Source organism: Dromiciops gliroides, chromosome 2 (assembly GCF_019393635.1).
Source record: "Dromiciops gliroides isolate mDroGli1 chromosome 2, mDroGli1.pri, whole genome shotgun sequence".
NCBI classification, from domain to species: Eukaryota; Metazoa; Chordata; class Mammalia; order Microbiotheria; family Microbiotheriidae; genus Dromiciops; species Dromiciops gliroides.
Genome location: NC_057862.1, coordinates 53,011,319 through 53,038,869, shown reverse-complemented (window position 1 = coordinate 53,038,869; position 27,551 = coordinate 53,011,319). Strand labels below are relative to the sequence as shown.

The 27,551-nt window shown below is 40.2% G+C and overlaps 1 protein-coding gene across 1 annotated transcript in view; it reads right to left on the bottom strand.

Moving 5' to 3' along the window:
* Positions 1 to 27,551, bottom strand: part of OIT3 (oncoprotein induced transcript 3) — a 40,243-nt gene that overhangs the window by 3,298 nt on the left and 9,394 nt on the right. The window contains exons 3-7 of the mRNA XM_043981460.1: positions 27,110 to 27,217; positions 24,049 to 24,171; positions 17,129 to 17,251; positions 15,220 to 15,380; positions 10,485 to 10,900 (exon numbers count right to left, since the gene is read on the bottom strand). Of these exons, the coding sequence (XP_043837395.1) occupies positions 10,485 to 10,900; positions 15,220 to 15,380; positions 17,129 to 17,251; positions 24,049 to 24,171; positions 27,110 to 27,217 (931 nt within the window). The remainder of the gene's footprint in view (positions 1 to 10,484; positions 10,901 to 15,219; positions 15,381 to 17,128; positions 17,252 to 24,048; positions 24,172 to 27,109; positions 27,218 to 27,551) is intronic.

Below are 27,551 nucleotides of genomic sequence, written 5' to 3'. Positions count from 1 at the left end.
TATTCTATAAGGGCTCTTCATGAGATGCCCCAATAAAAAGGAAACAGTTTTGAGACTTAAAGTAAACCACCAGGGTCATAGTGGGGAAAAGAGTTTCCTGGAATCTGTACTTCTTTAGTTTAGATTTTAAGTTGTATTTATGGGCTTTTTTCCCCATTAAAAGTCAGTGGCTCCGTTCATATCTTCCTCCTATCTCTCTTCTACAGGGAATGTCTTTTTTCTGAGTAATGTCCTTTTTTATGGGTAATCCTGTACTGATGAGTTCCCATTTATCAGGTTTGGTGAAGCAGTAGGGAGGAGAGATAAATGCTGTTAGAACTGAGGACTTCTCCCCTATGCTCTTGGATTACTCAGTATTTCATCACTTGCTGATGCTTTGGTGCAATGGAAAAATCCAGCAAAATTAACCAAAAAAAAAATAACCCTTCTAGCTTGTGCTCCTAACAGTACCTTATATCAGAAATGGAGAGGAGTTAAGAAACCAAGTTTTTCTGCATTCGCTGTCATTTATTTACTTTTCTTAATTTCCCTAAAGTCACATTTCTTTTGGTTTATCTTTTGACAAAAAAATCAGTACTCAATATTCTAATAGTCCTTTTCACCTCGGGATTTTTGAAGCGCATTTAAATACTTTTTTACTTGAACATGTTATTGTTGCAATTTTTTCAGACGGAGAAATTGAGAGAGGCAGGTAAAATTTCTAAGGGTCACTCTGTCAATCAAAGTCAGTTAACCCAGGCACCTGGTCTGGTATTTGGTACGATTGTTGTTGTTTATCCTTCATTCTCGAAAGGGACCATGACAGATGTATTGACTTGAAATGAATTGGATTTAAATGAGGGAGGGCTGTGCAAAGTCACCAACCTCACTCTCTCCTCCAGAGTCATCTGGGTCCAGTGTTAAGATATATATCAAAATGACTGGAGATGGCCCTGTATGTTTAAGGCAATTGGGGTTAAGTGACTTGCCCAGGGTCACACAGCTAGTAAGTGTCTGAGGTGAGATATGAATTCAGGTCCTCATGACTCCAGGGCCAGTGCTTTATTCACTGTGCCACCTAGCTGCCCTGGTGGGAATAGGTAATGCTATATTGGTTATGTAAACTTCAATGAATTTGATGGGTCAAATGGATCCATGATCTCAACAATGAAAATAGGTCCTTTACTGGTTCAGAGTACAAAACACCCTTGTCTTCTAATCTTGCATGAATCTCATCCCTTCCAGAAATACACTAGACAGGATCTGCTCAACATATGGAAAGCCTTCCTCTAGGTAACATTGGGGTATCAGTATGGCCTTCAGTCTGTTATTCTCTTGCTCTCGTTACAAAATCTTCTTTTTTGTGGTTATTTATGTCCTTGATAATGCTTTTTATGCCACTTCTCATATGAAAGATGTCATTCATAATTTGCATCATCCTGGTTTTGCCTACTATGGAAGTCTACAATTGTGATTCTTTGAAGATCCAGATGTTCCATGATTTGTAGTCATATAGCACCACTGGGCTAATATTAATAGTCTTAGAAGTCAGGTCTTATGTGTGGGAACAATTTGGGGTTATTAAAAGTACTGTATATTTTCCTAAATGTTATTCAGCTTACTCTCCTCTTCCTACTCAATTCTGGACCTGATTTATTTCCCATCTATAGTTCCTGTACAAGATGGAGAGAGTGATGGAACAACTCAATGAGGTGCCTGTCCAACTGTATCTCATGTTCTAGGTAATACACAGTCTTTGATCACTTGATTTTTCTCATTGCTACGCCTTTTGAGTGGCTGTGGGTCTCATTGAGAAGACTCAATTGGTAGTCTTCTGATGACTCAATACAATTAGCAAAATGTCACCCACAAACAGGAGCATCCAAAGGACCAGGATTGAGTTTTTGACTGTGGCAACAACTTTTGGTTAGTATACATACTCCCTGGTTTTTGCTTCAGTTTGTATTGATATTACAGATCCTTAACATATTGATGTATTGATAGTATAATTAGAAGATCATGGAACGGTTATCTCTGTGGTTGCATCTAATGACTTTAACATATACATGGAAGACACTTTGTCTGAGGAGAGAGCCTTGAAGGCTGTAATTTGTTTTGTTTTTTTACTAAATAAAACAGTTACTTTAGTAAGAAATAAACATAGTCTCCTGTATACTCTATACCTCTCAATTTGGTGACCACAGACATAGCATCTACAAAATCCTGCCTGTTTGCTTCATCAAGAATACTCTCAATATGTATATACACCATTTTCTTAAAAATATCACAGAGATGAGAGAGTAGAGATTGTTTCATTCTTTGTATTTTTATCCCTAGCCTTCTAGCAAAGTGCTTGGAACATAGTGATATTTAATTTAATAAATATACTTAATGAAATATTTAATGTGCCTTTGTTTATTGATTGATAACATGTAATTTTTAATGATTCTTTCTTTTTTTAGAGATCTCTTGAAAAGCCTTAAAAAATATGTTAACTCCAGCATGGATCTCTTCTGTGTGTGGATTTGGTTAGGTTCAGCTGGTCTTCCCAATTCCATTTTCTTAAATTCCATTTTTACTTATATGTGGTGATTTTCCTGATGGAGAGGATATATTGACATAAAAATGCTGGAAAAACCATTTTGTGCCTATTTGTTGCTTTCTATTAGGGATTCTTAATCTGGTTTCCATGAACTTGTTTTTAAAAAAATGTTCCTTTAAATGTATTTCAATCTAGTTGGTTTTCTTTTCAGTCCTATATATTTAGTTTTATGTATCTAAAAACATTATTCTGAGAAAGTATTCATAGGTTTCACCAGCCTGTCAAAGGGGTCTATGACAAACGACAATGGTTGAAATTAGAGTCTAGATTCTCTATAAATGCTCTTGGGATAATCTATATTAGTTGGGTCTCACACCACACTAGTTGTATGTTCATTTTAATTTCCAATACTTTTTTCTGTTCTGTTATACTATTTTGTTAATAATCTTCTAATTTCTTCCATAATGTTTTGTAAATGAGCTTAAATTCTCCTGGTCTTGGTTGCCATGTCCTTCTACTACTCAAGGAGATCAAATGTTTGCAGGGTGAAGTGTTTTTCTGGGCTCTTTTGGATTCCTTGCAGTGGTGACTGTTTATATCAATAGAACTTCTCTAAGAAATAGTTATACTATAAGTCAATGTCTTTACTGTAAACCATATCATGTTTTTTCAGTCATAAGTTGCTAGATAAAATTGGAACAGTTGCACACCATGTCTTCTCATTGTTACCCTTTTAACTTACTATTTTGACCTTTGCTCTAATCAATTAACTGTCTGACTACACATAATTGGTTCTAAAATGATTCCTGTCAGTGACCAGTTTCCTGTCTGTTAACATATAGCCAGTTTTGTTCAGTGCACATGTTGAGTACCTTCAACTTTGTTCATGATATAAAGACATGAGACTTTTGAACAATTTGTTAGCTTTTGACTGCTTTCATTTCTTAATTCTGAACCATACTTTCTAGCATTTTTTTCATTGTCCTCCCCTGTGCCCATCTTAGCATGGAAGTTGTTGGGTACCAAAGTATGTGTCAACTCATTTTGAAGGGTCTTGTCAGCTAGGTGGCAGTGCAGGGCCTGGAGTCTAGAAGACTCATCTTGAGATCAAATCTGGCCTCAGACACTAGCTGTGTAACCCTGGGCAAGTCACTTAACTCTGTTTGCCTCAGTTTCCTTATCCGTAAAATGAGCTGGAGAAGAAAATGGCCAACTACTCCAGTATCTTTGCCAAGAAAACCCCAAATGGGATCACATAGAATGGAACATGATTGAAACAACTGAACAACTGAACAAAAAAGTCAAGTTCTTCATGTAATTTCTCTGCTTCTTTATCCTGTGTAACAGATGTTGATTATCTTTTTGCTTATGTTCGATTATGAACACTGTAAGATAAAGTAAATGACTATTCCATGAAATGATGCTTCTTTTTGCTTTGGGGTACAAGATAAGACCGACTCTGCCACCATCTTTTCTGGGAACCTTCCATTGAGCTACAACTTCTATATGTCAGTGTTAACATTTATGGTGGTTCAGTTTCTCCAGTAGCTTATCAGCTACTTTTTTATTAGATGATGATGATAACAAGCATTTATATAATGCTTTAACTTTTCAAAATGCTTTACTGATCTCATCTCATTTTATCTTCCCAACAACCTTGATAGGTGGGTCCTCATCCAACGCCACACTTGAAGCCTTTCCATTTTGGTAGAACTTTCTGGAGCTTTTGTTTCAGTAGCATAGCCTTTGAGAGCCCAGGGTCCCCTTCATGCTAGGGCATGAAGTGACCTTAGATGGCATCTGGTCTAACCCCCTCATTTTACAGAAAAGGGAACTGAGAACTGGAGAAATGAGGTAATGGACCTTAGACTTAGACAGTTACAGATAAAGAAATGGAGGCCCAGAAACATGAGTGACTTCATCATACGGTTGAGATTTATAAATCCAGGTCCTCTGATTTCAAATTCTGAGCCCTCTCCACTTCACCATGCTGCTGGCTCAAAGTCAAACCAGGCCTTTTGTAAAGATCTAGTTATAAAGTCAATTTTAATGATTGGCTCCAAGGGAAAGAAATGGCTATATAGGATACTCCCCAACCTTGGTTATACCAGCACTTTATGGATTTTCATGATCATAAACAACAGTAATTTGTACTTATTTTCACTGTATGGACTACTTCATAGACTAATTCCTTTGTATTACAGACTTGACACCTCCAATCTCCATACGCACATGCAGAAAAATATAGCAGCAGGTTGCAGATCTGAAATCTAACCCACACAGAGAAAGGATATACAGGTCCCAGAACTGACGTACATTCACATGAGCGCATAGTCCTCACAGGTGGAGAAATGTAGCAGGTTTCAGGACACACTCACACCAGCAAACAGAGATGGAAGAATTCACAGGTACCGGGGTCTCCCCCTCCTCCACACACACACACATCCACACATAGGAGATCCCAGAATACATACATATACGCACACCCGTGCACACACACATACGTGTAGGAATAGAAAGGTCCCAGGGTTGATACGCAAGAGGTAGAAGAACATAGCGAGTCCCAAAGCCAACACACGTACACATATACGCACACAGGCGGAGGAATACATCAGGTTGCAGTTCGCACTTCTAAGTAGGCGGAAGAATACCGAAGGCGCCAGGTACGGATTAGACAGGTGATGAACCTCCCGTGGATCCTGAGCATTCTTCCTCCAGGCCCCGAGTACTTAAGAATCAGAGAGGGAAGTTGACGGATCTTTGGAGGGTATGGGCCAGAGTAGTTGGGCTCTCTCACCTTTGGGAGCTCCCTCTGTGGCCCAGACCTCCCCCGGAGAAACAGGAGTGGAAAGTCAGAAGAACGGGGCCAGGGCAGCTCGTCCCCAGAATAATCCCCATTATACCCAGGTGGTCCTCCAGCCTTGGCCTGAAGCCCTCTTAGGAGGGAAAAGCCTCTGCCTCCTGAGGCAGCCCATCCTACTTGGACCACCTTTCCCTCGTAGGAAGCTCAGGATTTCCCCAAAGTCTTAGTCAGTTTAAAGCTTTAGCCCAAATTGGCCACTTTACAACTTCCACTCATTGCGCTCCAGACCAAAGAGCCCAAATCTAACTTCTTCCTCAAATACTTAAAGACAGCTCTCAGGAATCCTCCTCAGCCTTCCCTTCTCCAGGCAAAAAGTCCTCAGTTCCTTCTACAGAGCCTCATATGCCATGGACTCAAGACCTTGCACCATTCTGTTTGCCCTTCATGGGGCACGTTCCAGGTGATCACTATACTTCCTGAACTGTGGGGGTCCAGAACAGAACACAACCCTGCCTCCCTTCTCTTGCCTTCACCACACCCACACTTCGCGTTGTTCTCCTTTGGGTAAGTGCTGTTTGCCAAACAATTATTCAAGTGTTTGTTGGAGAGGCATATTTTGATCAACAGAGGGAGGGTTAAGATGGGGGGGGGGGTGTATGTGTCCAGGAATGTTTCATAATCGCTCTCATTAAAATGAAGGGAGCCACTCCAGTTTGAGGCTATTTACTCAAAACCTGCCCCCACCCACTCCCCCACCTCCACCCCATAAAAATGGGCCCAGATTATGCCTTTTGAATTGTGTCTGATTGTGGGTTTCTTCAGTGGATGTTGAGTTGATACCTAGTCATGGTTGTTTCTCGCCTCTAATTTACAACTTGTTTTTTTCTAGGGGCTAAAAAACAAGACAACTAAGCTTTTTCAGACTGTTTGAAATAAGAATAAATGGTATTCAAGTAAGGGCCTGAGGGTTTACTGTAAAATGCTAGGGCTGTCTAGAGAGGTTAAATGACTTGCTGAAGTCTCATAGGTTGTAAGTGGCAAGATTCAAATTTAGGTCCTTTGACCAGAACTTTATCCACTTCACAAAATGTACCCTCTTTCCTTAAGTTGGTAAGAAATATTTGTGTCATACCATTCACTTAAAATATTCATGTTAACAAGTTTTGTGTTGCCTCTAAGATTAAAATAAATGAATGGTGTTTGAATTTTCAACTTCAATATAGATGAGGTTAAATATTCTTTATCTACTGTGCTCTGTTAGGAAACTCTTTTCAGCCTCATTTGAATATGAAATGGTTAGAAAATAATGTGTCTATCTGAAGTTGCATACAAAACATAATTAAAAGTATAACTTAAGCCAAATTTTAAATGTATTAACTTTTTTAATACATACTTCCTTGTAGAGAAAAAAATTACATACATAATAATTTGCTAGCCTTTGTACTTCAGATTTTATTTTTTTTAATGCTGTTTTATACAAGGAGAAAAACAGTAACCAGAATTCTCAATTTATCATTCTATATGCTTACTTCTAAACAAGTTATCTGTTCTCTTGCACTAGTTTATTGTTGACTATTCATAGAATGATAAATAAATATTTGTACAACAAAGAATTCTGATCAAGGTTGTAAATGCCAGTCACGATATTTTCAGGATTATTGGTTATATTTAAAGTTTCCATATGCTAAGTCATTTTTATAGTAAATTTTTTAAAGCGTATGGACTTTGTGGTAGTTATTTTGGTGGTATACAGACCTTCTTTGCTTTCTTGGTTATGTTCCAGATAAATTAATTTACTGAACTTCTTTGGACAAGTGATAGATTTTTTATTAAACATTTATTTTTGTTAAAAGTAAATATAGCCATTAAACTACTCAGCAAAAAACTCGTGTTTTTTTAATTAAAAAGAAAAAATAGAATGTCAAAGGAAAATCCGATGCTTTTGCTTTCCATTTGGAAAAGTTGAGGTCACAAGATAAGAGATAATTTCCTGTGAGATCCTATCTTTGCTTATCAGTACAATGCAGAATGACACGTTTTCCATTTCAACTGATGGAAACAGGAGATGGGAAGGGACCACTGGGAGAGACAACTTGATTCTATTCTCAAACTCCATTCTTAAGGTTACATGCACCACTTCATAGCAGTGCAGCTGGAAGTACATTGAACTTATCTGGCCTATCAAGAGAGACACTCTCTTGGCAAAGCCAAACAAACCCTTTTGACCGAGGGCTAAACTTGTCCCCATGGACACTTATGTTGGTTTACTGAAGCTTTGACCCCCTCTAGAGGACAAAAGCAGCAGGCCATGGTGGCTGTTTTACGGCAGTGTCCTCATCTATGGAAGGAGGGTGATAATTTTTTTTTTTTTTTGAGGATCAAATGAGATAAGATATGTCAGGAACTTTGTAAACTATAAAATGCTGTGTGTGGCTGAGCTGGGAGAGTCTCATCAGCACATAGGCTGGGTTGATTAATTTTTTTGGTCCCAGAAGCTTCCAAAGATCATGTATTCGATTAGAGAAGGGCCACAATCTGCAAACAGCTGAGAGAATAACTTCTTTGACAACATTACGGCACTTTTTGAAATACTGAAATGTTAGTGGCATTGATTGCCTGGTTCATAAGTGGTGGGAACTACAAAAGACTCAGTGTTCTTAAAGATACTAGGAATTCTTAAGGAAGTTCTGAGTGGTAACAGAATAAAGGGTTTCCTTATCAATTGGATTGTGGTTAATTATTTCTTATTTATCCTCTACATAGCCTGTTTGTATATATTTGTTTGTTTGTTGTCTCCACCATTAGATTGTGAGCTCCCCTATGGGAGGGACTATCTTTTGCTTTTTTTTTTTTTAAAGTATCCCCAGTGCTTAGCACAAAGTACCTGGCATATAGTAGGCATTTAATAAACATTGATTGGTACATAATTATAATGGAATATTTTCTTGCTATGAAAAATGGAGAATGTGAATAATTGAGAGAAACATGGGAAGAATAATGTGAAGTAATACAAAATGAAGCAGAACCAAGAAAACTATATACGCAAAGATTACAACAATGCAAATGGCAAGACTAACCCCAAACCCTCAAACTCAACATATGTAAATATAATGTTAGGGTGGCCCAAAAGGAGAGTTGGAAAAATTTATGTCCTTCCTTTGCAAAGGTGGGGGACTACAGATATGGAGCTTGGCATATACTGTTAGACTTAGTTGATGTGTAGGTTAGTTTTGTTGAACTGATTCCCCCCCCCCCCGCCCTAATCTTTGTTACAGGACAGTAGCTCACTGCGGAGGAGAAATGGGTCATATGTAGGCATAAAGGTGATATAAGAGCAAAAGATCAATAAAAGTTAATTTTTAAAAGATTTAGGCTTCCAAGAATGCTGTCTTATCTCAAGAAGTAACCCTGCCATACATGATGTAGACATAAAGGGTATACCAGAGGCAAATTAGGAGAGGATGGAATAGTCTGCCTGTCAGATCTATGGAGAGGGGAAGAATTTATGACCAAACAAGAGCTAGAGAACATTACGAAATGCAAAATTGATCAATTTGATTACATTAAATTTAAAAGTTTTTGCACAAACAAAACCAATGCAATCAAGATTAGAAGGAAAGCAGAAAGCTGGGAAACAATTTTTACAAGTCAGTGTTTCTGATAAAGGTCTCATTTCTCAAATATATTGAGAACTGAATCAATTTTATAAGAATACAAGTCATTCCCCAATTGAGAAATGGTTAAAGGATATGAACAGGCAGTTTTCAGATGAAGAAATTAAGCTATCTATAGTCATATGAAAAATATTCTCAATCCCTATTGATTAGAGAAATGCAAATCAAAACAACTCTAAGGTACCACCTCACATTTATCAGATTGGCTAATATGACAAAAAGGGAAAATGATAAATGTTGGAGAAGATGTGGGAAAATTGAAACACTAATAGATTGTTGGTGGAGTTGTGAACTGATCCAACCATTCTGGAGAGCAATTTGGAACTATGCCAAAAGGGTTTTGTTAGTTTTGTTGTTGTTGTTGTTGTTGTTGTTTTGCAGGACAGTGAGGGTTAAGTGACTTGCCCAGGGTCACACAGCTAGTATGTGTCAAGTTTCTGAGGCCGGATTTGAACTTGAGTCCTCCAGAATCTAGGTCCAGTGCTTTATCTACTGCTCCACCCAGCTGCCCCCAAAGTACTAGATTCTTCCCAAGTAGTAGGTCTGTGGATTTTAGTCTTTTTTGGGGGGGCAATGGGGGTTAAGTGACTTGCCCAGTGTCACACAGCTAGTAAGTGTCTGAGGCCGGATTTGAACTCAGGTCCTCCTGAATCCAGGGCCAGTGCCACCTAGCTGCCCTCTCCAAAGGATTTTAAAATTGCATACCCTTTGACCCAGCAATACCACTACTAGGTCTGTATCCCAAAGAGATCATAAAAAAGGGAAAAGGACCCACATATACAAAAATATAGCCGCTCTTTTCATGGTGGCAAAGAATTAGAAATTGAGAAGATGTCCATCAATTGAGGAATGGCTGAACAAATTGTGGCAATGGACTATTATTGTGCTATAAGAAAAGATGAGAAGGCAGATTTCAGAAAAACTGGAGAGATTTACATGAACTGATCAGAACCAGGAGAACATTATACACAGTAACAGCAACATTGTGAGATGATTAACTATGATAGACTTAACTCTTCTCAACAATACAATGATCCAAGACAATTCCAAAGGACTTATGATGGGAAATGCTATCTACATCCAGAGAGAGAACTATGGAGGTTGAAGGAAGATTGAGGTTTACTACTTTCACTTTTTTTTGCATATTTTCTTTTTCCTTTCTTGTGTTTTTTGTTATGATTTTTTTCTTTTATGACATGACTAATGAGAAAATATGTTTAACACAATTGTACTGTGTAACCTATATCAGATTGCTCGCCCTCTTGGGGAGGGGGTAGGAAGAGAGGGAAGGAGAAAAACTGGAACTCAAAATCTTACAAAAATGAGTGTTGAAAACTATCTTTACATGTAATTTGGGGAAAATACCAGTAAGTGGAAAAAATAGCAAGTAAAAAAAAAAATAACCGTGTCTGTGATTGGAGCCATAGAGGCTAGACAGGAGTAGAGCAAGGTGAAATAGATTAGAAGATCATTTGGAGATACATACCCATCTCGGATGAGGTAGTGCTTGAGGATCTCATCGATCTTGTCTGTAGGAGTTGCAAAACAGCTCTCCACCAGGGTTTCTAGCCCATTCACATGAACCAGGGGCTCGATTCCAAAGTAGAGCAAGTCGCGAAGCTTGAGAGTGGGTAGCGTTTCCCGGTAGGGCTCTTCAAACTCGTTATCTTTGAAGATCTCCAGTGTGAAGGGGAAGATCCCCTGGCTGCGTCCCATGATTTCCAGTGGGGAGTTACGGAGGTTGGGCACATAGCCTTCGGAAATGGTGTAGAGTCGAGGGAACTCGCAGGTGACCGGGATCAGCAGCTTACTGGTACGGATGATGATGTCACCGTTACTGCCGGGCATCTGCTTGGGGAGCCCTGTCACTAGGTTGCTAGCGATGATCTTATCATTCACCACCTGAAGGCCCGAAGAAGTAGAGAAAGAAAGAAGCTGTTCCGGTAGGTGTACTTAGTATTTCTCCATCCCCTACCCGAAAAGCATTCCTGTTCCTGTCCTAGTCTACCAGGTGACCCAGGTGTCTCCATGTGATCAGTTCAATTTGCTCCTTTACTTTTAGGATGGCCGTCAAGATGATCAGCATCCTATACATGCTGCTTCTTAGTTCTGTGACCCTAAAGACTTAATTAACCACTCTCCGACAAGTTCTAATTAAAGTGTTATGATTGGGTCTTTGCCCAGGGTGCTGCAATTTGGAAGAGACACATGCTTTCCTTCTGCCTCATAGAAACAAATGACCTTAGCACTCAAGTTTTTTGCTGTTTTGCTTTTGAATTTTGGTCTGTACCTATGACTTAATTGGTGTAAGGGGATTCCAATGTGGATTCTCCTGACAAAATAGCTGAAACTTAGTTGCCTGGAGTCCCCAGAACTTGAGGAATTTCTCTAAGGTTACACAGCAAGTTTGTGTCAGAAACAATTCTTGAACCTAGGTCTTCCTGACATTTAGACTAGCTTTCTGTCCACTATACTGTTTTGTCTAGTTAGGAAGAATAATCAATAAAATAGGAAGGTATTATTTTCTCCCTATGGGGCTGTGCCCCAGGTGAGCTTCTCCCCTTTTGGGCTCTGCCCTTCTTTTCCCTCTACCCCTTGCTTCTTAGTAGGAACCTTGCAGTGTACCAAGGTCGCAGTTTGCCCACCTTGGGGTAGTGCTCCATGCTCTCTTCCCATGAGAAGGCCTAGTATCTCTGGGTCTCCTCCCTTCACCCAATTAAAATTGTCATTGAATGTTGATTTGATGATACTTTTTGTGCTGCTTGCTCTAGGTTCCAGAATCCTTAGTTTGGGCTCTGACTACCCAGAAGTATCTAGTGCAAACCATTGCTGGGGCCTGGAGTCAGGAAGACTCAATTTCATGAGACTAGCTATATGACCCTGGGCAAGTCACTTAACCCTGTTTACCTCAGTTCCTCATCTATAAAATGAGCTAGAGAAGAAAATGGCAAACCACCCTAGTATCTTTGTCAAGAAAACTCCAAATGGATTCAGAGTATAGGACAATTCAACAACAACAAATTATCTATCTACCTATATATCTAAATATGTATGTATCTAGATCTAGATATCCACATGTAGATATAGAGATATGTGTATATACACATATGTGTGTACACATACATGTATATCCACATGTATAGATCTGGATATCTAGATATGGATATATCTCTCTATCTATCTATATAGAAAAAATAGTTTGCATTAATTCATGTTCACCAGTCTTGGGCCAAAACCAGGTGCTAATGGTAGCTCTAAAGCATTTCCTTGAAAAAGACCAGAATGGGTTTAAATTCTGTGGCAGAACATCTGCTCTCATAGTTTCAACTTTTATGTTTCTATGGGCAGCTCTCAAATCTGCATATTAAGCTCTCGGTCTCCCTTTCAAGTTCTGGGCAAGAATTTTCAGCTGCTGGTCAACTCCTTTCATTTGGTTGCCTTCTTTCTACTTCAAATTCAACACAGAGATGAAACCCACAATCGTCCATTCCAAAGTGATGCCCTCAAACTTCCCTATTGTGCTGATGATCATTCTCTTGTCAACTGGGCTCCAAGCCTTAGAGTCATCTTTGGTTTTCCCCTTTGCCTTGTATGCCATTTCCATTCTGTTAACAAATTCTGTTAACTCAGGTCTCTTCCTCATTGTTCAACTGGTATCATCCTAGTTTAGTCGCATCCCCTATAGCATATATAGTTGCTACCCTTTATTTAAGACTTATGTATTATCTTTTTATATGCTTATGTCCTGCCTGTCTTCCCAACTAGATTGTAACCTCATACCTCTATGTACTCTCCATACCCTTATGCCGCACCTTCGACTCAAATCAGCAATCATTTATCAAACACTTATTATGTACAAAGTACTGCTCTAGCCTCTGGGGATCTAAAGATAAAATGAAAAATAACTCCTGCCTTCTAAGGAGTATAGTTACATTTTTCTAGACTAGAATTCTACCTTGAGCATAATTGGTGCTTATTGGATTATTGCAAGTGACTAACTAGTTTCCTTGAATCTAATCTCAGTGTTACCCTCACTCTGAATCAATCTATATAACACTGCAGGAATGGAATTTCTAGAAAGCTATTTCTTAAAACAACAACAATAAAACCCTCAATATCTGCTCAAAAAACCCACCTTCAGTTGCTTGTCATTGGTATGATATAAAGTCTAACCTCTTTTTTCCTAGCCTTTACGAACTCTATAATCTGGTGCCAACATGTCTTTCTGACTATATATCCTATAACTTTCAAATTTACCCTTTGTTTCAAACAGGGTGGGTGATTTATTCACTGCCCCAGATCATTACTTCTCATTCCCTTCTCTGAACTTTTTTTTTTTTTTTAGTGAGGCAATTGGGGTTAAGTGACTTGCCCAGGGTCACACAGCTAGTAAGTGTTAAGTGTCTGAGGCCGGATTTGAACTCAGGTACTCCTGACTCCAGGGCCGGTGCTCTATCCACTGCGCCATCTAGCTGCCCCTCTTCTCTGAACTTTTGCTCACATTTTCCCCCTTACCAGACCAGTTCTTTTCTATATCACCAAATCATACACATCTCCTGAGACTCAGTTCAAGTTCTGTCCTCTCCACAAAGGCTACCTTGATCTCTACAGCTCTTATCACCCCCCTCTGATCAATTCCTAAAACACATTGTCTGAACCATACATTTGTCTCCTCAACTAGATTGCAAGCTTATTGAGGGTAGGAATGGAGCTGAATGCTTCTTTGTATTTCCCATGGTTCCTTTTACAAGTTTTCACACGCTTCACGTTTATATTAACTGAATGAATGTCACTGCAAAGTAGACTGAGCCCGCACAGAACTGAAGGCTGCTGTGCATTTTTCTTTGTTTTGTGAATTGTCATTGCCAAATAATTCATTACCAAATAGCTAGGCTACATAGTCTATTGCAGGTACTGTACCTGAACATTTTTCATTGTAGGATCAATCTGACTTTTGCTTTGTTCATAGCTTTTAAGGGCTCGGAGTCACCTCTAAGCCATGATGAAATATCAGAGTAGGGCTTTGTGGAATATAGAGGATTGAATGAATGATGAATGAATAAGGTTTCTACCCTTAATCTTGACTCTGTTCTATATCTTGGACCCATTCACTATGTCCTAAAATTAAAAATTCAATTTAATTCAATAAACATTTATTAAAAGTACATACTTCAGGGCAGCTAGATGGCGAAGTGGATAGAGCACCGGCCCTGGAATCAGGAGTACCTGAGTTCAAATCCGGCCTCAGACACTTAACACTTACTAGCTGTGTGACCCTGGGCAAGTCACTTAACCCCAGTTGCCTCACTAAAAAAAAAAAAAAAGTACATACTTCGTGGAAGGCATTGTGCTGGGAACTGAGGATACCAGGATGAAAGCCCACAAAGGCCTTGACCTAAAGGGGTGTATGAACTTAGTAGAAGGGTGAAATGTGAACAGAAATAACTATCATACAAATTCATATCTTGGGACAGGTCAAACCTGAGTGATTTTGGTGAGACATCTGGGGAGATATACCCAGTAGATATTTGGAAATATGGGATTCTAAGAGGGAGCTTAGAGCTAGGTCTCTAGATTTGGGTGTCATCTGCAAAGAGTATATGATAACTGGTGCCATGGCAATGGATGATATTGCCAAAGAAGAAAAATGTATAGAGACATGGGCTAAAGATGGAGCTTTGGGGGGATGGCCACATTTAGAAGACTGAAGGAAAAGAACCAGCAAAAGAGTGTGAGGAGTGGTCAGAGAGATGGGGAAACTAGAAGAGCAGTATCAGGGAAGTCAAGTGAAGAGAGACTATTAAGAAGGAAATAATTGTCAACAATGTAAAATGGTGTCAAAGAAGGTGGGGTCTCAGAGAGGCAATATGTTGGCCCAACTATCTGTTATTTAATCTCTTTCTGATCCATCTTGTCCTGAGTGGAGATCACAGTTTGGGGAGAAGTAACCAAAAGTCTGGAAGGCTTGGTATTCTCATGAAAATATCTTCAGCTACTCCATGGGCGAAGTGCTGAGGACTTTGCAAAGGTCACTTCACCTTGCTGCCACTTACACATGTGTCTGGCACATAGTGCTTAATAAATGTTCATTAAATTGAATTAAATTCTCTACTATGGGTATATTTTCTGTGATCTAAATGGAACCTTCGATCTATAACCCATCTCCCAAGCTTAAGGTCCCTGGATCATCCCCACCTGTCCTCCCTCCCTGAGGAACCTACATCAACCACCGTGCCACAGGTCTTGAGGGAGAAGTAGATATTGACGTGGGTGCCATTGGATACCCCTCGGCAGGATGTGTTGGTCAGAAAGACCTCCAGACCTCCAACCAGGTCCTTGGGGATGTTCACTTCAATGGAATTCGACTGGCATCTCATAGGCACTGAAAGAAAGGTGACAATTGTCAGGTATAATCAGAAAACCTAAGCAAGAGCTAAGGAGAAGGAAGCTACCAAGAGGAAAGAATTTTGTCTTGGGGGGCACTCGAATTTTGTTTGGGTTGTCTAAGACTGAAGTTATGTGAGTTAGTCTTTTCTAACATCTTTCAAAGACCTCAAAGGAAGTCAGTGAGCATAACCCAAGAATTCTTCCTCCCGGGATTAGATTTGGATATGTTTCTTAAATATTCTAGAGTAGTTATTGTTTTAAGAGGAAACATTTATTTCCAGAATTTGAAAATACTCTCTCTTCAGGTCTCCCTTACAAATATATTGCCAGCACAACGGGTGACCTGAACACTTAAAGAATTAATATTTATCCCATAAAGTCAATTTATTGGCAATGCAGGAGAAGCGTTCTTCTGTGTAGGCTTAAACCTCTGCAGCAAATGGCCATGGCCTTCTTTTTTTGTTTTTTTGTTTTGTTTTGTTTTGTTTTGTTTTTTGCAGGGCAATGAGGGTTAAGTGACTTGCCCAGGGTCACACAGCTAGTAAGTATCAAGTATCTGAGGCTGGATTTGAACTCAGGTACTCCTGAATCCAGGGCCGGTGCTTTACCACTGTGCCATCTAGCTGCCCTCAGCCATGGCCTTCTTATTAATTATTGCCCCATAACACAGGCATTATTGGTATGGTTTGGGAAGGGTTTCAGATTGTCATTGCTTGGTTTAGTAAGCTACAAACTATTGATAAATTTCATTTTCATTTAGTACAAAAAGTTTGCTTTGACTTTAAGGCACAGTGACTTTTTCTCTCTTTCCAACTTAGTCCCCAAAGTTGCTCTCTCTGATGAGGGTCAAGACAAAGCCCAACATACAAGAAAGCAATTATAATAACAAATATGGAGAAATCACATTCTGGGCACTGAGAAGTCCATACTCTGAGCAGGTAGTTGTAGGATTGATGCCAATGTACCTATATGGCAAATCATCCGTCCATATGGGTTCCTCTCCTCATTTCTTTGTGAGGAAAATAAATACTGGCTAGGTATTTATGGAATCAAGTGTTTATGATCAAAGTAATAACATGGTCTGGTGAATAGGGCCATGTAATCACAACATAATCTAGGGAGGAAAGTGTTTACGAAGGGACCGTGGAGACCATCTAACCCAGTCTCATCTTAGAAATGGAGAAAACTGAAGCCAAGAGAAGTAAATTGACCAAAGGAATACATGATTTGCAAGTAGAAGAACCGTGATTTGAACCCGGGTCTTCTAATACCAAATTCAGTGCTCTTTCCAGTGACCCTACTGCATGTAGAGCCAGTATGGCTCATTTTTCTATAAAATAGTAAGTGATCTGCAAATATCCTGCAAGTTATAGTCTCAGAACATTGCCTGGGGTCCTAAGAAGAAATGATTCATCCAAGATTACACAGCCAGGATGTGGCTGAGATGGGACTTGACTCTGATTCTAACTCTATCCTCTCAACATAATAATGATTAAAATATCAGTAAAAGCTATAGAAACAGTACAAAGGTAACTTCAAAGAATTAAGTTAAAAGAAAGTTTCTGCTAAAACTTCTTACCCTCCTGAAAAATTCTGGGGTACTGATTCAGAAATATGCTATTGTCAGGAAGGCTTATATTGAGGGGAAGCAGGAGTGAGGAGACCTGGAGGGCAGCGAGTTCAGGAGAAGAGAAGGATATTAGGTAACTTGCAGTAAAGGTTGGATCCTAACCCAAGTCCTACCTTGGCAAGTGTGATTGTCCTCAGATAGCACCAACCCTCGAGGGCATTCACATTGATAAGTTGTGTCATATCCACGGCAGGAATGGCTGCAGCCGCCATTTTTGTTTTGACAACCTTCAATGTCTGCAACAGAAATAGAAAAGCCAAGTGGACCATTTATGTCACCCTAGGAACTTCTTGGCCTGGGAAGGTAGTGCTGGAATAAAACTCTTGCAAGATCTGGGGTCTGGACCTGTGATTTTGTCAGTTTAGACAACTTCCTGTGTGTAAACTCCCTTCACTAATGCAAAACAGTTATCATAACATCTGAGATCTAGAGCTGGAAAGGACCTTAGAGGTCATCTAATGATATAATAATAATACCAATATTTATATAATGCATTAAGGTTTGCAAAATCCTTTAAGCATATTATTAGTTCCTTACAACCCCCACCTGGGAGATAGATGTTATTATTTCTCTTCTTTTGAAAATAAGGAAATCAAGACTAAGAGGTTAAATGACTTGCCTATGGTCATACTACTAGCATGTATCAGAATTAGGATTAGAACTCAGGACTTCAATGTCAGCTCTCTACTCATGCAGTGCTTCCTTTTTAGGCAACTAATGACAAATAACATGTCTAGAGATGAGGCAAGAAATCCAAATGGGGAAAGTTTGCTTGTTGGTATTTGATCAGAGAAGTGCACATTTCTGATAATACCCCTGGGTCTCAATTTTTTTTTTCCTGCAACAAAATGGAATTTTACTGACTGGCTGTTATTTTACTGAACAAATGGGTAGTGAAGCCAAGCTTTGTGGAAAACAGAACAAGCCAATTTCAATTGATGAAATATTCTCTTCATCCTGTTTGAAAGCTTGCCGAGCAGTATTGAAAATGAAAGAATCTGTTATTCTTACTGTCAGGATATGAATTCAACTAGACAAGCTCTTGGCTACTCTTGTGAATTGGGTTCATTGTCCATTGGTCCATTATCTGCTGCTCTGGGGATCTCAGAACCCAAGTATATTCAAGTTAAAGTTTTCTGTGATAATAGCCCACTATGAAAACGGAACCAGAGCAGAATAAAATAAAAACCATTGAGAAAGCTTGCTCAAAAGAGCTTTTACCCACATTTCTTTTATGGGGAAGATTCAAGGCCATCATATTTTTCAAGTTCCCAAGTAAAAATGTTCTTCCCAAGAAAAATGTTATAGCTAACATAATTTCAGTTTGTCACCTTCAGAACGCAAACCTTGCTGTTATTAAACTTCCAGAGGAACAGTAAAAATTCTTAGATGCAAAGAAAGAAGGCTCTGAGGAGACTGGAAAAAGCAAGATTCAAAGAATGTGCTAATTTATCCAATTTTGGAAAGCCTCATGAAGGCGACCACTTTAGAGCTACATGCTCATTATTCTGTGATATTACAGATGGGCATCATGTCTTCTGGGGATGAAAGGAGAACCAATAATTTGAAATATTGATGAACTTATAGCATTTGAGTGCCTTTATAGAAACAGAACCATTAGTAGGCATTCTTGTTTGTTGGACAAATTTACTTGTAGATGAGATTGGGGGTGGGGAACAGTGGAGGGAAGGGTTCTCTCATACATAGATGAAGTTTGAAGGGGAAGGCAAGCCCAGGGAGAGGAGTGTCACCGATATAGGACCCTGGAAGTTGTCTTGCGTAGGATAGAGAGGCAAAGAACCACCAGGCCGGGGCACTGGTCTTTGGAATACTATGGGGAGGAAACTTGCCTCCTTCTCATTGAAGCAGTATGACCCTCCTGGATGTAGGTGCACTGGGGCAAAGCCCTGATCATTCCTGTTGAAATCCACTCTGGTGGTGTAAGATATCCAAGGTAACATGGCTAGGAACTGTCTAAGAAAGGTTGATCTCAAGTCTTCATGAGTCCAAGCCCCAGAATCCCCAAGCTGCCTCAAAAACCAACTTCATCCAAAGCACTTTCTTGTCTCAGCATCTAGAAAGGGCCCTTGCCTAGTGAGGAGGCCATCTTAAGTGCTCAAGGAGGTTCAAAAATTGCCTGTTGGTTGTAATTTCAATTATTTCTTGCACGATGATTTCATAAAATATTGTTTCTCTTGAATGTTAATTGACTTTCTAATTAATTTAAATTAATCTTTGTGAAACTTAGAGTGGATAAACTCAAGGCAATCCTATTTATGAAGCCATAAATTTAACAGATAAAGGCAATCCTTTGGCCTTTGAGGTGACTGGGGGTGTATAAAGAGTTGTCTTTGGACTTAGAAAGACCCAAGTTCAGTTCTGGCCTCCAACATGTACTAACTACAGGCAAGTCACTTCAACCCTCTCTCAGTCACCTCTCTTAATCTAAGCAGACTGCCCAAGATTGTCTTTGTGGAAGATATTTCCACGTTGGGGGTTCCCTACACAAGTTTGAATCAGTAATAATGACTAACTGGGCATCTTCAAGTAGGAGAAAAATATTAAAAGTCAACAGTAAGAAGATTTCCTCTCCTTATTCCTTTTGTTAAGAATGTCTCTTCGTCTTTTGTTGGATCCTCTTCCAGATCATAGCCTCAAACTGTAGGGGTTCTGTCCTGGGATTCCTTTTCTTTAGCTTCTGTACTACTTCAGTGGGTGATCTCACCAGCTCCCATGGATTCAATTACTATCTCTATGCTGCTGACCTCCAATCTCTCATCTCCAACCTCCTTTTAGGTATCTAGAACACAACATGCAGGAAACCGAAACCCTCCAAACCCTCCCCCACCTCCTACCTTCCCTATTACTGTAGAGGGCAACACTATTCTCCCACTTCATCAGGCTCAAAACCTGAGTCATCCTGGATTTCTCACTATCTCTCACAGCCCCCCCCCCCAATATCCGATCTGTTTCTAAAGACAATTGATTTTACCTTTCCACCATTTCTCCAAAATGCCCCCTTCTGTGCTCTGACACTGCTCCCATCCTACTGGAGTCCCTCATTACCTTACATCTAATCTATAGCAATAGCCTGCTGTTGGGGGTAGGGAGGTTCACCAGTCTCAAGTCCCTTCCCACTCTAATCCATCCTCCAGCTATTTCTAAAAATAAGTCTGATCATGTTGTGCCCCACTACTCAAACTCCAGTGGCTCCCTATTGCCTCCAGGAGCAAATACAAAAATCCTCTGTTTGGCATTCAAAGCCCCTTATTGCCCAGCCCCCTCCTACCTTTCCAGTCTTCTTTCACCTTATTCCCTTGGGCAGTGAGGTGGTGCAGTTGATAGAGCACTGGTCTTGAAGTTGGAAAGACCTGAGTTCAAATCTCACCTCAGACACTTCCTAGCTGTGTGACCTTGGGCAAGTCACTCAACCCCAATTTCCTGAAACATCCAGGGCCATCTCCAGTTATCCTGATCTATATCTTTCCGCTGGACCCAGATGGCTCTGGAGGAGAGAGTGAGGTTGGTGACCTTGCACAGTCCTCCCTCACTTAAATCCCATTCACTGCACACCATGATATCACCCCAATGTCAAGGTCCTCTTGGAGAACAGGAGACAAACAACAACAACCTTATTCCCTAACACATACTCTTCCATTCAGTGACACTGGCCTACTGGCTGTTCCTCCATTTCACCACTGGGTATTTTCTCTGGTTGTCCCCCATGCCTAGAATGTTCTCCTTCCTCTGCTCTAATGGGACTCCTTTAAAGGACATTTCCTTTAATTCCCAACCAAAACCCCCGTTTTTACTGCAACCTTTCCCCCAACCTCTCTTAAGTGACAGTAATCAATGCATTTTCCTTTTGTGAATGATTCCTGTTTATCCTGTATGTAGTTTGCTTTGTATATGTTTGTTTTCATTTTGTCTCCCCTGTTAGATTGTAAACTCCTTGAGGGTAGGGACTGTCTTTTGACCCCCTTCCCTTTTTTTTTGGCAGGGCAAGGAGGGTTAAGTGACTTGCCCAGGGTCACACAGCTAGTAATTGTCACGTGTCTGAGGCCGCATTTGAACTCAGGTCCTCCTGAATTCAGGGCTGGTGCTTTATCCACTGCTCCACCTAGCTGCCCCCTACCCTCCCTCTTTTGTATCCCCAGAGCTTGGCACATAGTAGGGATTTTATAGATGTTGATTGATTGACTTAATGATTCTGAGCAAATCATTTCATTGCTTCAAGTACTTAGAACTGCTGGTGGGAGAGGGAGCATTGAGCTCAGCTCTACAAGCCAGGCCAGAGGTCGGGGAAAGTTACAAAAGAGAAATTTAAGGCTTGATATCAGGAAAAATTTCTAACAACAAGAGCTCTCCCTGAGTAGAATGGGCTGTCTCAGGAGCTAATGGGTCCCCCCTCCTTGGAGGCCTTCAGCACAGACTGGATAACAACTTGTTGGCATATCTTAATGGGGATTCTTTTGGGAACATAAGTTAAACTAAATGGAAGCTGAGGTCCATTCCAGCTCTAAAATTGCATAATTCAGTAGACCTCTGTTTCCTTATGTAAAATGAGAAGGTTGGACTAGATGAATTCTCAAGTCTCTTTTCTTTTAGAAAAATGCTAAGAGCAAATTTTAATATCCAACCAGTTCTTTTTTTTTTTTTCCAACCAGTTCTAATTCTTGGTGGAACTAACCTAAGCTGGCCTTAGAGATTAATGGATTCTATTGATTAGGGATGTTATGAAAGGATCTTGCTTGGGATTAGAGCCCTGTGGTCTCATCCAATCTCACGATCCCGTGATTGTAGGTCTCCAATAATTTAGAAAAAGGAAAAGTTTTCAATAAGGCAGTTGTGGTCGCACCACTAGGAGCCAGGTGATCGAAGAGAAATAGAGGAAAATAAATCCCAAAGTGCAACTTGTTCGGTTTTCCCTTTAGAGCCAACTCTAAGGCTGAGAGGAGCCTGATGAATAGACTGCATATTCAGCCAGTAAACTGATCAGGAATAATTAGGAATGCTCCTCAGGAGCCTCCTTTGGAATTAATTATCTCCTGCTGTGCTCAAATATGCAAAGATTATTGCAGAAAATAAAGAAGATTAAGGAAGAATCCAGGTCATTACACTTATTTCAATAAAACTCTAAATAAATTTAGCCTTGTTCTTAGAGGCACTGTCTGCATGTGCAGCACATAATGGCTACTGCAGCAGTTAATACATCCTTTATCTGAGACTGTAAAATACTTGTATTGGTGCAAGTCATGCTTGCTTGGGTCTTTCTGTATTGTAACTTTTAATATAACTAGACCCAAATGAGCTTATGGAAAAACACAACTCCCTTTTCTATAGCCCTTTGAGGTTTGCAAGATACTTTCCTTACAGCAACTCTACAAACTGTTATTTTCATTCCTAATTTACAAATGAGGAAACTGAGACCCAGAAAGGTAAAAGCAGCAGCTAGGTGGCACTGTGGATAGAGCACCAGTCCAGCAAGAGTCATCTTCCTGAATTCAAATCTGGACTTAGATACTTACTAGCTGTGTGACCCTGAGAAAGTCACTTAAACCTAATTGCCCTGTCCCCCAAAAGTTCTGAGTTCAAATTTGACCTCAGACACTTATTTAGAAAAAAGGAGAAAAAGGAGTATATAGTTTATCATTCTCATTCAAACATCAAGAGTCTGTGACATAAGGTGAGTCATTCTTGTCCTATACCTTGAATGTTAACAATGAAGTGACAAAGTAGTATAGAAGATGCAGTTGATACAATAACAGTTTTAGCAATTGTAACTACCTATACCTGGGCAGCTAGATGGCACAGTAGATAGAGTGCTGACCCTGGAGTCAAGAAGATCTGAGTTCAAATCTGACCTCAGACACCTCTTAGCTGTGTGACCCTGAGTAAGTCACTTAACCCTTTTTGCCTCAGTTCCTTATCTGTAAAATGAGCTGGAGAAGGGAATGGCAAACCAGTCCAGTAGCTTTGCTAAGTATACCCCAAATGGGGTCACAAAGAGCTGGACATAACTGAAAATGACTGAACAACAGCAACAAACTACCTATAACAGGAAAGGCACCCTGAAGGGAGAGAATATTATGTACAAATGTCTTTTTCATTTCATCCATTGCATAACTACTACAAAGCATTATTTTGATTTGTGGCTTTATTATTGTTTGGTTATATAAAATGTATATACCATTTCTTCTTATTTTTTTTTGCAGGGCAATGAGGGTTAAGTGACTTGCTGAGGGTCACACAGCTAGTAAGTGTCAAGTGTTTGAGATCGGATTTGAACTCAGATCCTCCTGAATCCAGGGCCAGTGCTTTATCTACTGTGCCACCTAGCTGCCCCCTACCATTTCTTTTTTTGTTTTTGTTTTTTTTGTTTTTTTTTTAGTGAGGCAATTGGGGTTAAGTGACTTGCCTAGGGTCACACAGCTAGTAAGTGTTAAGTGTCTGAGGCTGGATTTGAACTCAGGTACTCCTGACTCCAGGGCCGGTACTCTATCCACTGCGCCATCTAGCTGCCCCCCCCCTACCATTTCTAATCTTAAAAAGAATGATTTCTTAAGGCACATTCACAGGGCATAAAATCAACTACCCTTTTAATGATAATAACTGAAATTGCACAGAGCTTTAAAATTTTTAAGGTGTGTTAAATACATTTTCATTTGACCTTCCTAACAACCCTCTGAGGTAGGTGCTACAGGCATTATTATCCCCTTTTTAAACAAATGAAGCAAGGAGAGGCAAAATGATTTGCTGATGGTAATGTAGCTAATTAGTGTCAGAAGTGGGATTTGAACTCAGGTCTTCCTAATGCCAGGTCTAACACTCCATCCAACCCATCATGACAGTCAATCAATGGTTATACTCCAGTCTAAATAGAATAAGAATGTAATTACTAAACAGTTGTGTTCTAGTATAACCAAACCATTTCTCTCCAGAAGAACGGAGTAGTTAGCATCACTATTTTCTGTTATCAGTTTCCACCTCTGATGCTGGCCATTAGCTTTAATCTCTTCTCCCCCATTCTCACCTTCACAGGTTTTGCCATCACTTCCCAGTACACGTCCAACCCCGCATTCACAGCGATATGAGTTCTTCAGATTTACGCAGATCTCACTGCAGCCACCGTTGTTTTTTTCACACTCATTTTCATCTGTAGAGTAGAAATTATATAAGTAATACATGACCGAGCAGTAATTGATGAAGAGAGAGGGGCAGTTTCTTGTAACAGGAAAAGCCAACCCCTTTGGAAGAACACCTTCATTCTCCCAGATAACATCAGCATGCCTTCTTCACTCTGTATATTTCACAGTGGTCCAAGGTACCTTCCACCCTCCTGTGCACTGCCATCCCCCCTCCAATCAGGTTACCAGTACAGTTTCTCTTTGCTAAAATACAGAAGATTATTTAGGCTACTGGCCAATCCTCTCCAATCAGATGCAGTGCAAAACTGTGTGGTGTGTAGGTATGGCTAGCCCAACAAGTTTGTAGTACAGGTATATCTCATTTATTCAAAACACGTGTTCCTGAAAAGCTTAATGTTTCCTATCTTATAGAAAAATCCCAACCTTCTCTTTCACTGTCATCCTTTCAGGCTATCAGCATATATCTCTTCTATCCTTCACTGCTACACTTTTAGGAAGAATAGTCTGCTCTTATTCTCTCTACTTCCATTTCTTCACTATTCACTTATCTCTCAACTCTGCAATATGGCTTCTGACCCCACCTCTACTGAAATTTGTAATTTCCAAAGCTAATGGCTTGTTTTGTCTTAATTTTCCTCGATCTTTTTGCACCATTTGATGTTGTCCAACATCCCCTCCTTAATAGTCTTTCCATCTTTAGTTTTGTGGCGCTGCTCTCTCCTAGTCCTTTTCCTACCAATATAGCTGCTCTTTCTTGGTCTACTTGGCTGGTTTATTATCTACCTTCTATTCTCCAAGGTTCTGTTCTTGACCCTCTTCTTTCTCTGAAGTCTCTCCTTCATCTCATCTTCTCCAGTGACTTCAGTCATCACCTCCATGCAGATAACTCCCAAAGCTAATACCTAGCCCCTGATCAATTTCCTTTATATCCACCTATCTGCTCTATCCCTTTACTGGGCTGTCTTTTTGGATCTTCAAATTCAACATATTCAAAACTGAACTCATCTTTGCCTTCCTAAATATGCCCTTTTTCCTAACCTCCCTGTTTCTATTGATGAGCCACCATTATTCTCCCAGGCACTAAGCTCAAAACCTTGGAGTCATATTTGACTATACACATTCTCTCTCAGCCTCTATATTCAGTAAGTTGCCAGGTCCTATTGATCCTACCTCCATAAGATCTCTCATGTTCATCCTTTTCTCTCTTCTTATGTTGACGCCACCTAGTTCATTAGCTTGTCCTAGATAATTATAATCGTTTCCTAAGTGGATTTTCTGCCTCCATTCGCCTTGATCCCAACTTTACCCAAGCTGCCAAAATAATTTTTCTAATGCGTAAGTTTAATCATGTCACTGCCCTGCTCTAGAATCTAATGCCTCCCTCTTGCCTATTGGAAAAAAATCAAAACAAAATTCTAGCCTGGGATTTACCTTCATAATTAGGGCCCATGGTATGTGACTTTAGCCTCCTTTCAACTTATCATTCCCTTTTGTGGCCCGCATGTTCTTTCCAAACTGGGCCACTAGCTATTCCTTGATTCCTGCCTCCAAGCATTCATGCAGGCATTCCCTAACGTTCGAATGCACTTTCTAACTATTGCAATCCATCCCTGCCTTTGAGACTTATCCAGGAAACCTCTGATTGTCCAACAGAAAGTTACTTCTCTTCCCTCCTGTTTTTCTGGAGCTCTTCATCTGAATCTCTCATTGATGAAACTGCAGACCCTTAGTGTCAACAGATTGAAGAATAAACCCACAAACAACTCAGCAGAAACCAAGAAAGAACTCTTATGGGTATGCCCTTATTAAGGCATGTGTGGTATTTCACAAGAAGCTAGTGTTGGGAATGAGGACAGAAGGGTTTTCTTTCCAGTTTTATTTTCAATCTTCTCACATTCACAGATAAAACTTAAATTGGCCTTTTTGTTTCCCATATGTGACATTCCATCTCCTGTTTTTATGCCTTTGCACAGATGGTCCATGCCTGGAATGCCCTTACTTCTCATTTCTGCCTCTTAGGATCCCTAGATTATTTCAAGGATCAGCCCAATCTCCCTGTTTCTCTCCTCCTCTCTCACCATGCCCCTGTTGTTTGTTCTCTCTCCCTCCTGAAATTACTTGGTGAATAATTTATGTTTACTTAGCCATATACATGTTGTAACTCTAACAGAATATAACCTTTTTGAGGACTTTCATTTTCATCTTTTTAATCTCAAAATAGTCCCCTTGCTGTGTTTATGTATGGAGCAGGTACTCTAGAAATGTATAGTGAATGGAGATGAATTTCTAAAATTAAAAAGTCTTCCCCTTTGCACTCTCTTCCCCCTAATGATCTATTCTGTCTTTGGTGGGGGTTTTTTGGTGGTGATGCTAGGCAGGTTGGTCTTTATTAGTCCTCATTTAATCTATTTCTCTTTGAATTAGAAAAAATCAGGGAAAAGGAAAAGGTTGGCTCATGCACTGGGATCATCAGCCTGATGGTTTCTCTAAGACACAGAGTGGAAGATGTCATTTAAGCAGCCCTGGCTTCTTCTCAAATTGCCTATTAGCCCTCTTTTTCTGCTGCTCAGGAAAGATAAAAATACCCTGGTGCCACTTTAGGAGAGAATTTCTTTCGGTAGTGCTAGACTGCTGTTCATCTGATCACAGGATAAACCAAGCCCTCCTCAGATTCTAGCCCTGATCTGGCAGGGCAAGAGGCTTGAGCACTGCTCTGCCCAAAGCAATGCAGAGGCACACTCTCTCCCAGCTTCTTCTTACCCTTTCAGTCTTATTGGCCCAATCTGCTGTCTCTTCTCGCGCACCTTCAGTTACCATCTTCACCCAAGTGACTCCAAAGCTCTAACAGTTTCAATCTCTTCCCCAGTATCTGACCTGTATATCCAACTGCCTGCTGGACCCCTTTACCTGCTTGGCCACTTCCCCAGCTCACTGTTGGGCTCTTACCCAGGCAGGTTTGTTGGTCCGGGCCCAGGACGGTTCCTTCAGAACATGTGCATTCAGGATTTGAACAAGTACCATGGCAGTCGACCACATCACAGATGTCATAGAAATCTGTAGTGAGGTGAGAGGTATGCTGGTTATTAGAAAGAAGGGCCTTGGGACTCCCATTCATGTACAAGCCCCTTGTCCCCTGGGTTTCTATATATCCTTAAAAAAGCTGCCATGATGGCGTGAGGGCTTCGGAAGCCAGCAGCATTAGGCAGATGGTCAGGGCTTCTTCAGCTTTCCTCCTGGACCACCTGTGGAGAAGCACTGACATTTCTGTCATGTGGGGGAAGCCTCTGAATAGAATATTATCTCTTCTGGCATTTTGTCAGACGAAGGTGACAGGGAAAAATGATCATGAGAATGACTTGAAGGCAAGGTTCCAGTGACTACCTCTTTA